We start from the raw sequence: 16,278 nt of genomic DNA on the forward strand, positions 1-16,278 counted from the left end.
AGAAAGCACAGAACAAACAGGCAATCTGAGCTGTTTTGGTTCTAATTTCAAATACTTGCTGACTTAATTATTGTTGTAATTCCCCTGAGAGGACAACTATCAGCGTGTTACTGCTTTGCACAGACTTTAAACATTGTCTTAGTGAAGACAGCAAACCATGGCTGGAGGAATCATTCTTTCAGGTATGTCGGGGCCTTGGTTCCTCTGTGAAGACACTGGCTAACAAACAGTTTGTCTGACACAAAAAAAATCAGTAATTTATCCAGCACTTCGATTTGTGTTGCAGTGTCTTCACACTGAGATCCAAATATCAAGGAGAGTGTGAAGCTGGTGAATTCGGGCAAAAAAAAAGTGATGATTTCAGTGATTTATACACTTTTTAAGTGTACTAACAGCCTTATTTGTGGAAGAAATGGCATATTCTGCCACATAAAAGCAAAGCTTGATAATACAGTTTTTAACAAAAAAAAAAAAAAGCACAATGAGGTTTTCCTGTTTTAGTTTGAGCAAGAAAAAGAATGGTTTAAAAAAACAATCTTGTTGCCCAGTGTTACCAACATCTGATGTGGTGTCAGCAAGATGAGAGAACAGTGCGTTGGGGGAATGTTCACTAATCACAAAAACTACAGCTCTATGTACAGTTGGCATACAAAACACAATCAGAGAAACTTAACATTACAGCTGTAAAAGCTCCACGTGTCATGACATCGACCCAATTACAGCTCAAGTGGCGCAAAAAATTAACTTGGAACAAGGACACATAAGCAATGTGCCAGTGAAACAAACTGCTCAGAGCAGAGAGATGGGAGATAAGTACGGTGGCACAGAAAGGTCTGCACAAGACAAAAGCTACAACAGACATTGGCCTGGGTTAACCAGGGATCCTTTCTAATAATAGCCTCACATTTTGTTCTTGTTTTGTGTTAATGGTCAAAATCTTGTATTTGTTTTGCAATTACTTTAGTCTGTTTTGATATTTGAGTTACAACTTTTGTAAATGTTCATTTGTATATATGTTGCAGCTTATTTATTTGTCTTCCTGATATTGTATTAACGTGATTGATCGAGTATTTTTTCTTGCAGCTTTTGTACTTGTCTTACATCTTTTGCATGTATGCCACTTTCAGTAACTGTCTTTCTGCTTATTCATGTGTTGCAACTTTTTTTGTATTTTTGTTGCAGCTTTTGCAATACTGTTGGGCCACCGTCGATAAGGCTGTGAAGACCCAGTCGTACCAACATGCGAGGATAGGACTCGTTTGAAAAGGGGGGGGGGGGGACAAAAACGATGGGATCCAGTGAAACAGTAACGAAGCAGAAACAGAAGAGGTGAGCTGTTGCAGATGTGCACGGTTATTTTACAGTACTCTGTACCCTGTTTTTCCTCGAGCATCGTCATAATACTGAGGACTGCGATTTTGACTTGTGTTTTGTTTCCATGACTTTAACGAAGTGGTGTTTATTTCTAATTGACCTGAGTGTATGCTCCACAGCAAAACTCTTGATGCTGTGTGACCTCTGTGATATGTTTGCCTGAGCATACGGTTTACATATTGAAGAACAGAAAAGGTTGCAAATTATTAAAGGAGAAACAAAACAAAACAAAAAAGCATTTATCGTTACACTCCTCCGTACCAGAGAAGGCTTTTGGTCACAATCAACAACCAATTCCAAACATGGAACTGGCAAATAAAAGTGAGAAAATAACAGTTTTTTTTGTTTTTTTTTAAATCTAAAATTAACTTTTTGTGTTGTAGACCATGACTGGCCCATGAATTCCTAGTTGTTTGTGCAGGTATCTGTTCGAATGGCATTTACAAAAAAAAAAAAAAAGAGAGAGAGAAAGAAAAGCAAGTGGGTGCGTAGGCGATTTAGCAGTGCCGCAGCATATGAGGCACGTGCTGATCGTGATGTGTTGGAGGTGTTGGGATGACGAGAAAAGAAGAGTAGGGCCAGGTCTGCGATGACCCATGCGGGTGGCCGGCAGACATGATTACGGCGTCTTTGTTATAGTTTCCGTCTCCTTGGAGGCCCAGAGCTCTTTGTGCTGCTTGCGTCCGAAGCCCTCGTCGTAGTTGCCTTTGCTTTTGAACAGCTGTTGGAAGTGCGGCTTGCAGTAAAACTCGCCTTGGAGAGCGGCAAAGGTGCCCAGGCTGTCGAGAGGGGAGGGAAACCAGAGTTATGTGCGCGTCGAAAATGGAAAGGTCAAGAAGAAAGGAGCCGGTGCGGTGCACACAGTCACCTGAGTTTGGCGTTGCAGTGCTTGCAGCAGAAACATGTAGAGTGAAACACCAGGTTGTTGGCGACCAATCTCTCCATCGGGTAGACTGTCTTCTCACATGATGAGCACACTTCCTTCTGGGTCTTAAAGCTGAAGGACTGAAAACGTGAAGATGGCGGATGAGCCTCCTTGACATTATTGTTTCGGAGATCAAACCTGACTTACTAACATGAATGGAGTCAGGGATGAACCGAGGCCACGTTTTTAAAGGTTGCACATGAGTACTAACTTTTAACTACTTGCTGACACCCAGTACTGATACGTGTACTTATTAAATGCCATTAGGTCTAATTCATACTGCATACACAAAAGCTATGCGTCGCTGTGAGCCACATCTGCGCAGCCTTCAGTCTACAGTACGAATAGGGCAGTACGTGACAGCCCTAAAAAAAAAGACATACATTTACCTTAGATCGCTGGACAGGCTTTTCTTCGGTGGCGTTTCTGGCGTCCTGGAGAGAAAAAAAAAAGAAACAATTAAAGAGACATCAAAATACGTGTTGTTGTTTGCATGTGTCTCTTTAATGTCAAATGTTAAATGTCAGCCCTCCCTCCTATCAGATCATCAAGCAGCAGAGGAACTCATCGGTGATTGGATAATCAGCCCTGTCCTCTCGTTACCTTTTTAGCGGAGCGTTGAGGATTGTCAGTGTGAGCTCTCTCTCTCCCTCCTCTGTCTATTGGCTCCATCTGTCTCTCTGCACCCCTGGGAGAGGATCAGGTGCCTTCTGTCTGCTTGTGTGAGCCGAGCCGTGGGTCGCTCTGCATGGAGCGGCCCTCAGCAAAGCAGAACAACTCACAACCAACTGTCCGCTGAACACATTCCACACAATGATTCCACACCGAGCTTAGTTTCAACTCGTTGGATCATTTTATCCCTGTCCCATCTTCGTTTTGGTGGTTATTCATGTACAGTATAAAACCAGTACTTTACAAGCTTCACCAAGTTACACCAACAGGCTATTTGTAGATCTGATGTACAGTGAGAAGGCAATTAGCTTAAAGATTTAAGTGTTTACAGCTGATCTGCAGATATTTGGAAGGGAAAGTGTGTGCTACCAGAGAGACTTGGCTATTTGATCAACGGAGGCTATGAGAGAGCATGAGCAAGCGGCTCGGGTGGTAAAATAGGTAAGAGCAAAATTAAGTGACAATAATTGTACTTCAAGTCATTTTCTCCATTGTAAGTAATAGATAATTGGTTCAGAAAGCAATGTAATGGCTGGGTTTACAGATGAGGAAAATATTATGTACAAATATTTTGTCAGTCCTTTGCAACCAAGGTTTTTGGGCACTGAAATCTCTGGTTGAGTTTTGGGTGCCCATTTACATGACGTTTGATGCTTGAAGCCACTGAAAATGCAACTACATTGTTTTCAGCGTTTCTGCGATTTCTGTAATCATATTCAAAATGTTGCTGTGTTATCGTTGCTGAAACGAAAATGCAAAAAATGATGAGTTTCTACCGGAACCTTGTCATATAAATAAGGCATAAGTTCTTGCAACTTGTAATCTCAGCATTCTTATTTTTAGTCAGCCTGACACTCGTTTTTTCAAGTATAGTTGCAGCTCAGTTTAAAAGGTTAATTAAAAAAAAGAGAAAACCTTGTGAATGGAGGCAGCAGTAATGCCTGCTACTGCAGGTTTTCCAGCACCAGCAGGCATGATCGCATCTTAAAGCAGGAACTAACGTGCAGCTCAAGCGGATAATGAACAGACAGGGAAACATTCAGGACACGATCACAGTAAAGTCTCATGGAAGGACCTTAGTGTGGGGAAGAAGGGCCGTCTCTGTTGAGGTAGGGGGAAAGTCCACTGCTGGCTTCACTAATACCCTGTTGCATAATGCACTGTGGGTAGAAGAGGACGAGGAGGGGGGTAGAGGTGGGGGGTGAGACTGAGGGGCTGCTAACGGAGCAAGGAAAGACTGACATCCAGACTTCGGCATCTGCTGATCTCTCATTTTTGAAGTGTACTGATTAACTCTTAACCGACATTGAATGATGGTAGAATTAACAAACGTCGATTACTGTAATCACAGGGCCAGCATTTTTTTATTTTTTATTTTTTTTGAAGGACTGACTTATAGCCAATCAACAGAACATGATTAACCCAGACGAACAAAGGAAAACACTTCCTAACGATTCCCAATTATCGTATGCTTCCCCTTTATAGCTGGATCTTCTTGTCTCATCTGCATAATCTCATTGAGTTGGAGCAACAACATTTTCACGTATTCATCTCCTTTTCAGCTCAACTGGGTGGATCTCTGACAGTCTTTCAGGCCTCAGGTTGGCATGCTTCTTGTATAATGTGACTCGAAACATGATGGTGACACATTCTGCAAAGCAATATGAGACTCCTGAAGAGCTAAAAGCATGCTGTATACACCAATCGGCCACAACGTTATGAACACCGACTATCCCTTCAGAGCAGTCGTTGAAGGAAGGAAAAGGAGTGACTCAGCGACAGGGTCACAGAAGGCCACCAAAGTTCATTCATGTTTCTGGGGAAGCATTAGTTTACGATTTCAATCACTTGAGGATCTGCTGCTAATGTCTGGTGTCTGGTCCCAGACACCAGACATTTAGTGTAGTTCATGTTTCGATTCAGCAGAGCTGATTTGGAGGCAAAAATGGGGAGCTATACAATGTTAGATGGCCATAATGTTATGGCAGTGATAAGGCATATTAAAGTTCTCTTAAAAAATGTATGACGGGAAGTTATCTTCTTATATTAAAGTATATGAGGCAAAAACCGAGTGACACTGTGAAGAACAGACTCATATTTGGATTAACTCAACTCAAGCTCATTGCGTTGTGTTTGAACCTCACGACTCCTGAGTTACAAAAGTCATGGGAACAAGAGCTCGACCAGAACATCAATATCTCCGACAGTGGTCAAGTCTTTGTGACTCCACAGTGTGTATGCTTTAACGTCACCCCTTTTGATCTATACATTAGTTGTGAGTTAGCCTGTGATGCTCAGTGAAGCTCTCTTTGACTAATCAAATAGAAAAAAACGCTGCCAGTAATTTGAATACACTTTCTGAACCGGCAGCCGTAATGCACCACTGAGCAGGAGGAACAACAAGGGTGTTGTCGGCACTTAAAGCAGCCGGATGACATGCTCTTGAAATAATTGCTTCATTAACAGTGAGGCCACACAGCTTCCTGGAGATGCAATCACGTCCAGAGAGTAGGCCAGCTCCTCTTCATCTCTCTCGGGCTCAGCAGAAATGTTGCTGCTAGCTTAGCTGCAGCTCACACTTTTCTGTTTATCTAGAAGGCTGCATGTTGGACCACTTCCTGTTGATACAGCCGACTGCCGAGCCAACAAGCCCGAGGTCCTCTTACACTTTCACACCACTGAAACTCCAACTGCATTTATAGGGAATCTTTACATGAGACGAAGGCTGTGAAAACAGTCGAATTGGGTCGACAAAGGTTTTTAGCTCTGCATATGAAATCATACAATTAACACGGCCAAAAAAGCAGAGGCAGAATAAAACAAAAGTTGCGAGATACCAGATCATGTTGGTGTGGGCATGCGTTCAAAAACCACACACACAGATATGCAGGAAGACCTCAGATTAGCTTGTGCCATCTTGTGTCTGTTTACCTTATATGTACATGAGTCTCAGCTGCCACAAGATAGTCTGAATGTGGCAGGAAGTCGTTGTGACACATCTGGCTTCCTCTGTCTTGCAGTAGAGCAGCAATGAGGACGACGTCGAGTCGAATCCTGAGCAGCTTTCAACACAGCAGTTGACTGCTGAAAGTATGATGTCTGAAGAGAAGATGACTAACTGAACGTAGGACGCAGCACATTAGGATAGTTTCTAAACAGAGCGGTGCCTGCCCAACACTGTTTTAAACCATTAGACATAGCCGTGTGTGAGAAGCTCGAGCCAGCTGGAGTTTGGTCTCCTCGACAAACAAAGGCCACTTTCACTCAAGTGTCCAAATCTTCTTGCAACACAGCTTCTACTCTGAGCTCACAGCATCATTTTTAATAGCACAGTTGTAGAAAGTGTTCAAACATTCCTGCTCATCAGACTGCATCTAACCAGAGATGTTTGAAAGGAGGCCGAGCTCTGTGTCTGAATGTCAATAATTACACTTCCAGAAGCAATGCTGTCAAGGTTTCTTTTGTAAATTAAAATTCTCATGTTGCAGATGCATTGGGGTTGTAATGGTATACGTAACTTGCAGTTCAGTTTAAGGCCCAGATTACACAATGCTTAAAGAGAAAATGTGTTTTTCATTCAGAGAAGTTCAACGTTTACACTACATTTTGAAAATACATGGAAACACCTGAAACGCTGAAAATTATGTCGTTTTGATGTTGTTTTCTTTTGTGATAAAACCACACACACACGTGTGCAGAGAAGAATATGCTCTAAACATTAACAATAACGAGTACACAGCCTTCGATAATTCCAATTGTTCATGGAACAAACAGACATCCACTGTAAAATTTACGAGAAAAAATTTACGAGAAAAAAAATGTCAAAAAAAAAAAGTCAGATTTCAGAAGTTTAGAGTGTGACTTTCACTCACGACACATTTGAGCTGGCAGACCTGCTTCACTTGGATTTTTCTACACTGTATATCTATTTAATGTGGTTTCTCCAGAATGCTCATAAAGAGACTTTAATTACGGTGAGAGGAAGACAGATTTGATCCCCCTCGTGATAAATAAAAGATATTCAGCAGACGACGAGATGAGTCAACCACAGAGGGGCTGTTGAAGAGAGGTTCAGAATGACAGAATGGGTTTCAGAAGCAAAATCCTCTGAACTGGTTCCGTTCCAAACTAGTATTTTCTTCAAAATTTCAGAAGAACAGCAGACCTCCATTAGAAAAGGAATGGAAGTAAATATTTGTGCGTTTGTCTTTGTGGAGTTTAGTCTTGAGTTCAAACTTGCGCTAAGTCTGTTCATATTCCCTTAGAATGTAATGATAAACAGTTAAGGTTGAAAAAAAAAAATAAAGAGCATAAATTCCTCTCTTGTAGAAGTCAAACAGGCGCCTGGACTACAAACCAGGCCCTGATTCTGTAAACCTAAATGTTTAGAGGATCTGTCCACTCATCTAAATCACATCCATTTAACCCCTACAACAGCTCCACAGGGGTTGAAGGTCAGCATGTAAATATAGTTCAAATGAGAACAAGAGTCTTTCTTCTTGTACTGCTGATGAAGACAGACCCCCACCGCTTCACGCTTCATCAACATTGCCCACTCACATCCAACAGGCCCCTACAAGGGCAGGCTGGCTCCATGTTAGCAAATGTCTTATGTCATTTATACAAAATAAAGCCTTCCCACTCTACGTCTTCTTCCGTATTTTTAGAAATGCTGTTTAATGGTTTGGAACAGCTGACTCAGAGAAAGGTTATTCTCCAAACACGTTGGTATGATGAAGCCCATTTCTCACCAGCAGTTTCTCCTTTAATCATAAAAAAAATAAATCCCTATCTCGCTCTCGTGGGTAGATACCATCGGACTGTATATAGCAGTTTTTTGGACCTGCAAGACATGGCAGAGATCCAACCAATAAAACGGCTGTTGCAGGGAGGACAAGCAGCCTCATTTTGACAGTAATAATCCATCAACAACTGAACATGTAAAGACAAGTTAGGCAGTGGAGACGCCTCTGAAGGGAAAAACAAGCTTAAGAGAGGCAGGAAAAAGTTTTCTGTGGTGGAAAAATCGCTCGATGTGAGGTTTTGACAGCTCATGGGCCAGAGCACAGCTGGAGATTCAGTACATCAGTCTGCAGAGTAATCACATCTGGCCGGGCGATGAGGTGTTGGGTCACTTCTCTTCCTCTTTTCAACTTCCCGTGTGTAGCCAGGAAGTGACGGGGCTTTTTTAAATTTCTCCTGGAAGTTTATAAGACGTCCATGTCGTGTCTGCACGTCTGTGTTGTTTCAGTTCCTCTGTCCTTGAAACAGATCTTGAGGTACACTCGTTCAACATTCATACAAACGTGTGTAAAGAGCAGATGATATGGCAACAAACCGACACTAGTGAGGCATGTGGATATAGTCATGGCGACTTGAAGTTCAAAGTCTGCTTCAAAATGAGGAGGAAAGGTGAACTAACTGGATTTTTAAGATCAGGGGACAATGGTTAAACTGGTTTGAGAAAAACCAAAAGGAGCAAACAACCACGGGCTATAGGAAAGGTATGCAGAAAATCTGCATGACTTTGTCTTTAAAACGAGCATATGTTACTGACGGGATGAACCAGGTAACCTCTCCATCTGTAAAAACAGCAGCAGAAAGTTCCGAAAGTCAATGCAATACATCGAATACGCACTGCTAAATGTTTTAATGTTTCCTGGTCGTTGCCTGTTTTAAGACGAAACGATTTGTCTCGATCCGAATTTTAATTTAGCCAACAGGAAAATCAGCAGCACCTCTTGTCTACTGTTTGATGATGCCTTGTCAACATGGAAGAAAACCCCAGAGGAGGGTTTCCGGCATGCTGTTGGATCGATGAGATCAAGAACAAACACCGACCTGATGGCCAAATAGGACCAAATCTGCTGCGAGCAAGGCATAGCTAATGTATTGACGTGAGGGTGTACAATCACATGTTAAGACTTGAGGAAGATTTTTCAAGATCCAGTTGAAAAGCCATCGAACTTTTCAAACTGGCGGCAACATGATTATACCTTTTTTTTTTTAAAAATACTTAATTATGTTAATCAGGATGTATTCTGAGTCACAAGTTTTGAGAATGACAGCATCATTTTTAAACAAGCTCACTTTGCATCAAGCTTTAATAGGAAAAGCATCCAAATTATTCCCCCAGGTATGTTTGAGTTCATGCGTAAGGCTGAGCCCTTGTTCATGAGACGCTCCAAGAGTTAAAAACCTGAAGTTAGTCACTTTTTACAGATATGAAAGCGAAGGAATCAGCAAATAATCCCAATTGAAAGCTGCAATCAGAGACCATTTGGCACGTTTGCCTTAAAACTGATTAAATTAGATTAGTTTAGATTAACTATTTGGCTATTAATGAAACAATTAATCCCAAAAGGTTCAATATTGTTTGTGGCTTTGGTAATTCAGCGCAGAGGCTTCCAACTCTTTTTACTTGGAGCCACCACACATTTCCTCTAGGGCAGGCTACAGAGCTCGGATTTTATAAAACATTACACTGAAGCCAAACGCTGGTGGATGAACACAGGCAACCAACATAGAAAGACAGGAGCCTTCAAAAAAAAAAAAAAAAAGGAACATTCATAAGTTGGTTCTACATTCATTAACGTGTTTTCCACCAACAATTACACATCTTACTTTCATAACCTCAGGGAAGGGAAGGTAAGGTGCTAATTATTAGCACTCATGAAATTAGCATTATCGGTGCAACTTTGCTTCAAAAAAAAAAAAAGAAAAGGGCCAAGTTCAAAGCCTGTTTTCGTAAAAAAAAATGTGTGAAACGCCCTATTTTCGTCCAGTAATCCTGTGTTCAACTCGGCAACGCTCATGAAAACATGTGTTTGAAGCTGGTATGCTGCAGCAGCTGGTTTGTTTATGTTTTCCTCTCAAAACCGACAGGAACAAAACCAGTGACAGCGTGTTGAAGAATGCATTGAAGTTGTGGAGCCTGTGATGGCTTGACGTGGCGAGGGGCCGCTGCCTTGCGGGAGCGCGCTGAAGCAACAGCTGTGAGCGCCACGGCCGATCAGATGTTATCTCGGGCTGGAGAGGAGGGAACCTTTTCCCAATCAAATTTCACCCCCAGGACTGGAATTTTTGAACGACATGCCTCATCCTGTTTCAGAAATTGAAGCTTGCAGGCCTACATGCAAATGTGTGCTCTATAATTCTAGAAACATCTCCATGGCAAATGTAGCCATAACTCATAACAGTACCTGTTAGTTGTCAACATGGTATGTGTATGTATTAACGGACACTTTTACGCAAAAATCATGCAATAAGCATCTCTGCAATCCTGGAAACAACATGCAAATAAATGTAACATATTTGAGTTTGCATGATCTCGCCACACATTTGTAATCTTTGAAGTAAAGTTACTTGTCGTCAAGACGGAGCTCTGTAATCGGGATGAGACATAAAATAATAATGATTTTCTTTTTAAAGACTGGAAGAACTTGTAATTTGTTAGCCTTTGCCTTATTAAACTGACAGATGACAGCCGTGGATAGTCTTGGACTGTAACTGTGCTTAATTGTTCTTGACTTCTTGACTCTTGTTGGGCTAACCTTGGTGACTGAAACATTCATATGACTGCCTTGGCTTTTCGTAGCCCAAACTCGTGCCTGATAACAAAAACAACTTAGTCCATTCCTTTTGGATTTCGCCTTTGTCAGATCCTAACTTCACCTATGACTGTGTCTGAGGTTGGACATTGCATGAGCCTAATGGGAACTGGCAGATGACTTCCTTTCTTCTTGTCAGCCTTTGCTTGCGCCTGATTGTAACTGGCAGATATTTTTATTTACTTGTTAGCCTTATCCCATGTGTGATTGTAACTGGCAGATTACTTTCTTGACTCGTTAGTATTTGCCTGTGCCTGACTGTAACGGGGAGATACATTTCCTTGACTCTTGTTGGCGTTTACCTGTGCCTGATTGGCAGTGCCGGATACGTTTTGTTGACTCTGATTCGATGTGCTTGGGCTTGACTTTCTTGATTCTTGTTGGCTCAGGCTTGTGCCCGATCATGCCTGGCAGATAAATTATCTGACTCATGTATGCTTCCTATCTTGATTCTTGGTGCAATTTGCCTGTAAAATAATTGTATCTAATCCTATTTGGTGCCTGACCAAAATCTGCAGAGAGCCATCAATCTTTATTTTGTATACACTTTTGCGCCATGGATCACTACATTCTGAGAGAGATACAATTTCCAGGAGTTCACTATTTATTAGAAAGAAAAAAAAAAGAAAGGTACTGATCCTAGTTTCTTAATTAATATCAGAGAATTATAGAAATAGATATATATTATAAGTAAACTGGGTCGTTCTGGGAACACTTGTGCTCAAGCTGGGTTTCAAGAGTTAAAGAAAGCACATTACAAGTTTACCACAGACCAACAAGTGACGTGTCAGGCGTCTGCTGGGGACTGATGATACTGTGGGAAAGTCAAAAGCAGTTTGAAGCAATCTTTCCTGACGTCTTTAGAAATCACTGCTGACAGCCCCAGAAACGCGAAAGCAAAGTGAGTTAGAGCGTGCTGCTTAGGTTGGAAATACTGTGAGAGCCACTTTACCCATCTTGAAATGTTACTGTGAGAGGTAGGGGTGTCAAGACTTTGAAAATCACTGGCTTTTGTCATCCTGCTGGTTTGCAGTCACACAGCAGCCAGAGCTTTTATTACCACCCATACATCTGATTCAGAGGAGGCTGCAGCATACCTTGTTGGGAAAATGAGATAAATGAAACAAATCAAAGTGAAAAGGAATGCGCTCAGTCGTTGAATGCAATGTCAGGGCCCCGAGTACTTCCATACAGGGTTACAGACTCTAAAGTAAGCTTTGTAATTCCCAAGAGGAGGCGATAGAAAGAAAAATAAATAAATCATGGCTTCTTTTAAAAACTGGAGCCACACCGATGTGTGCCAAACTGGCAGCCGGGGACGTGTCCGTCTGACTGGAAAATAATGACCTCCTCCTCCTCCTTCACACAAGTGATTTGGCTTGCAAACATGTGATGCCTGTGCACAGTGACACACAATGAAACCATGAAGAGGAATTAAATCACATGTAAATGAACAGCTTTACATTTCCGATTCTGAAAACCACAGCCAGTTTCTACTACTTACTAGATTAGTCGTAACACAAAGACTGATTGAAACAAGAAAAAAAGCATGCAAAAATTTTTTTTTACCGGTCTTGCATGCAGCTTGGATTTTGCAGGCGACCCATTTAATATTGTTCTGCACATGTGACATCACGGACGCGCCCACCCCCTCCCAACATATGGCTCATCAGATCAGGTTTTCTCTGTCGTTAATGGTAATTGTTTGACAGAAGAGCATATGGTCTAACAGAATAAATGTCAGCGGTCCCTGCTGAGGCTTTGTCCACCCACTGTTGCTTTGTGCAAAGCTGCATTATTTGCTTTCTGGACAAACAAGCCGGACAAACTACAGCAACCGGCTCCCAAATCCTCCAGAGAGGAGTGAAGCCGGGCAGCAGTGTCAATCTTGTGCCCTCGGCTCGGACTGAAATCACAGTCAGCCCGACTTCTGACGGAGGCAGGAAATGAAAACGACCATTTAAGCCTTGTCGCCATATGCCAGGGGCTATAATTACTGAGTCCTGAAGCCGCGGCGCCTTGTTGGACGGAGAAAAAGTGGTTTCACCAGACCACATGGCGGTTTGAAAAGTGCTCGACAACACAAACACAAGCAAGCACATTTGTACATGCTGCCACTCATCTATTTGGCAGGTAAGATGATCGCATTCTCCAGGATTTTCCTTTTCTCCCCGACCATCATTGGATTAAAAAAACCAACAAAAAAGATTACATGTAGCTGTTACTTTCTTAAATATGACAATTTAGCAAGAAAAATGGGAGAAATCATCAAAACAAATGCCTGTCAATGGGACCATAACTAGTAATCCTTAGTTGGTTGGACTGATTTTGGTAAAAAAAAAAAAAAAAACAGTTGAGCAGAATGTGACACAAGCTGTGTCCAAAAGCAAACAAAGAATAAAAGAAACCAGGACAAATCTATTCTTAAAGCTACATTTCTAGAATTGTACTTCCAGAACAGGGAAACATAATGTATCACATTTCAATCAGAAGATCGAGGAGTTAAGAAACCAAATATCTACACTGGGTTTTTAAATTCAAACAAAGCACAGTTAATACAGATCTGATTATGGTGAAACATGTTAACTAAGCAGGTTTATGTGTCTTGTCTTGTCTTGCCCCCAACTCGTCGTCGCCAAAATATTTCATAACCAAGAAGGATCAAATGTGGAGGTTTGTCCTAACAAGAGTCCACAACCAGAAAATGTCTTCATTTTGAAAACTTGGAATGTTTACATGAGAAAAGGGAGCATCTCAAATTAGTTTTTAGTTGTTTGGACAGTGCAATATGTCAACAAAGTATGATCAGCTTTGTAAGATGCCCCGACTTGTCTGGGCCAGGAGTCAGCAGCAACCCCTCCCAAAAAGAATCTTCAGTGATAACAGAGGAACAAAACACTCAGGAACATTTATGAAGCCAGGACTTGGCAGTTTCGCTTTTAAATGAAAAGAGGCTGACTCAGAAACCATGAATCAGTCTGATTAGTCCATAAACGTGAAAAATGTTTCCTTAAATGTCGACTCATCGCACTGAAGTGTCCAGATCAAGAGTCTCCATCTCAAAGATATTCACTTAATAATCACTAAAAGGGATTCAATGATCTTAGTGTGGACTGAAGACAATATTTTATTATCACAGAAGAAACCTGAAAATATCCAAATCTGTGGAGTTGGAGTTAAACTAGATTTAGAGGATTCATGCATATAAAAATCTCACAGCTTCTCATTGATACTGCTTGGCAGAGTTACTAATTATTACTGCAACAGTCATAAATCAACATATATTACATATGATGACAAAATCAGCATCAGATCAGTGTAGGGCTGCATGATATGAATAAAATATGCAGTGCTACAACTGCAATGTGACTTGCAATAAATACGCATTTTTGGGGATATGTACTATCAAATAACAGTGCTCTTTTATATTCCTGGCGTTTAAACATATGCAAAGATGATGTTGCATTTTATTGATCACAAAACAGTTGATCAGTTTGTTGTTTTTACTCATTTTTTCGAAGATTTTCTTTTGTGGTACTTCTGAAGTTAAGTCTGACCATATCTCTTATAAAATGCTAAAATATTCAATGTGTGTTGACCTGCACATTGAATGGAAATGTGATATATTTTAAGCATACTGCAGAACATCGCAATTGTAAAATATTCCAAGATATTTTAAATGCCTTTCACCTAGTACTAATTAGAGATCCATTGTTGTAGTTTTTGGTGTCTTTGTGTAGTTCCTTCGTTTACTACTCCTCAACAATGAGCAGCTATTACAGATAATTTAGTCACACAGCTGCCCCAAACACGGCATAATATACAGCTTATAATCAACACCTACACACTGATTTACACAGGATGGAAGTAAATGGACACTAATTCATAAAAGTTACCGGTTTGATGTGCAGAGAAGAATGGAAAAAACAAGTTTTGGAAGGATTTAAATCGTACTGTCAGTTGATATTAATTAGCAATCGAGCTAGCTCATGAGCACCCGTTGTGAGAAGCGGCTCACTGTTAGCATCGCGAGGCACACATTGAGAAAAACAAACCAAAAATACAACCCCCCCCCAAAAAAAAACAACATGATAAATGAGTAAAAATAGAGAGACACTGTTACAGCTTGACAAAGCATGTCTCGGACGGCTGGAGCCGCCGGACACCATCACCTCACCTCATCCCTCTAACGGGTAAAAAAAAAGGTGGAAGGAGCGGCGACGGAGGGAGGGAGGGGGGGGGGGGGTGTGCTGCGGTCACACACACGGTGTAAACCGGAGAGATAGTACTCACCATCTGCGTGATAACACGGTGTCCCGCTCGCTCAGTTGCCGGAGGCAGAGGATGGTGGGCTTTTGTTGCAAACGGCGCTAGCCCTGATTGCCGGTGAGTTAGTGTGCTCCGCTCCGCCGCTCGGCTACGTTTGTAGCAGCTTCTTTTTTCTCTCTCTCTCGCCGACAGGAGCTCGCACGCTATTGGTTCAGATTCGCTCACGACACGTTCACATCCTGTCGGACAGACCGTAACCAGCGCTTACTTGGGATTCCTGTGTAATTATCACATTGCTAATTTAACTTTAAAAACATTCTAAACTTAAGTAAGCACAATTAGGTTTTTTTGGTTTTGAAAGTTTTATATATCTTTTTCAATCTCTTCAAATTGCTTTAATATACAGCACTTTTGTTCCGATGATTGTGCTCAAGAGGACACTCACATTTCAGATTGTCTTGTCTGCGTTTGAATGTTCCATATGTGATAAATTCCTATTGATCCAATAGGAATAAAATCTGCCTTTATATAAACATATAAACAGAAGGAATATGTGTATTTTAATAGTGACACTTTATTATTATTTGGTTTGAGGTTTTATATTTATCCATCCATCCATCTATGTAATTATTATGACATACACTTTAATAAAGTAGGATAACGATATAAATATGTAAAGATTCTCTGTTACAAGTAAAACTTCCTAATATCAATAATATCAATAAAGAATATTTATTAATAATAATAATAATACATGTCTAAAATAATGTGAGACAGACATGGATCACGTGTTATTTTCATACATGAGCATAAATGAGCAAGGGAAGACGATGACATTTTCTAATTATTACAGTTTGACATATCAATATTTTAGCGGTGAATGCTAATATGCTTAGCTTTATAACAAATGTACCTCAATAATGATTACAGTAGTTTAAAACTAAAAATGATAGATTCTGGCAGGTAACATATTGGATTTTTTCACAAGACGAGTGAAAAACAGGATAGATGGTGGAGAAGAAGTAAAATCCGTTAAAACTGAACTCAATACCTCTTGTTTGATCCAGCTCTCCTGCAGCTTCCTTGGATTCAGATTGCAGAAATACTATGTAAACATACATACTTGTGCATGGGGTGCACTAAAACCCTCCTCCTCTATATTCTAAGATACATGAATCATTTCACACCGAGTGTGCAGGCCTTGGAGACGTTGATGAAGCTCCGCTATCTCACGCCGTTTGCTACATGTCAGAACTGAGTATTTTGTGAAGATGTGTCAAGATCTGGGATCCCACATCCTGTCATACTAAAGTTAACTCTTCTGGCTTCTAATTAAAGATGGTGTGGGAGCCTAAAGAAAGGCATAGTGTCAGACTGTGAGCAAGCAGTTTTAGTAGAGAGATTTGGAAGCAGAGGTTTGGCAATTCA

General features: G+C 41.0%; 1 protein-coding gene across 1 annotated transcript; it reads right to left on the reverse strand.

Moving 5' to 3' along the window:
• Window positions 1-1,972: 1,972 nt before the first annotated feature.
• On the reverse strand, window positions 1,973-14,988 carry limd2 (LIM domain containing 2). The gene is made up of 4 exons (XM_080511493.1): window positions 14,875-14,988; window positions 2,689-2,733; window positions 2,243-2,379; window positions 1,973-2,153 (listed from the first exon to the last, which is right to left on the reverse strand). Exons 1-4 carry the CDS (start codon window positions 14,875-14,877, stop codon window positions 1,994-1,996), a joined length of 345 nt encoding a protein of 114 aa, XP_080367619.1. The 5' UTR covers window positions 14,878-14,988; the 3' UTR covers window positions 1,973-1,993.
• Between the last annotated feature and the right edge of the window lie 1,290 nt (window positions 14,989-16,278).

The sequence above is a fragment of the Blennius ocellaris genome (genome assembly GCF_963422515.1).
Source record: "Blennius ocellaris genome assembly, chromosome: 16".
Taxonomy (NCBI): Eukaryota; Metazoa; Chordata; class Actinopteri; order Blenniiformes; family Blenniidae; genus Blennius; species Blennius ocellaris.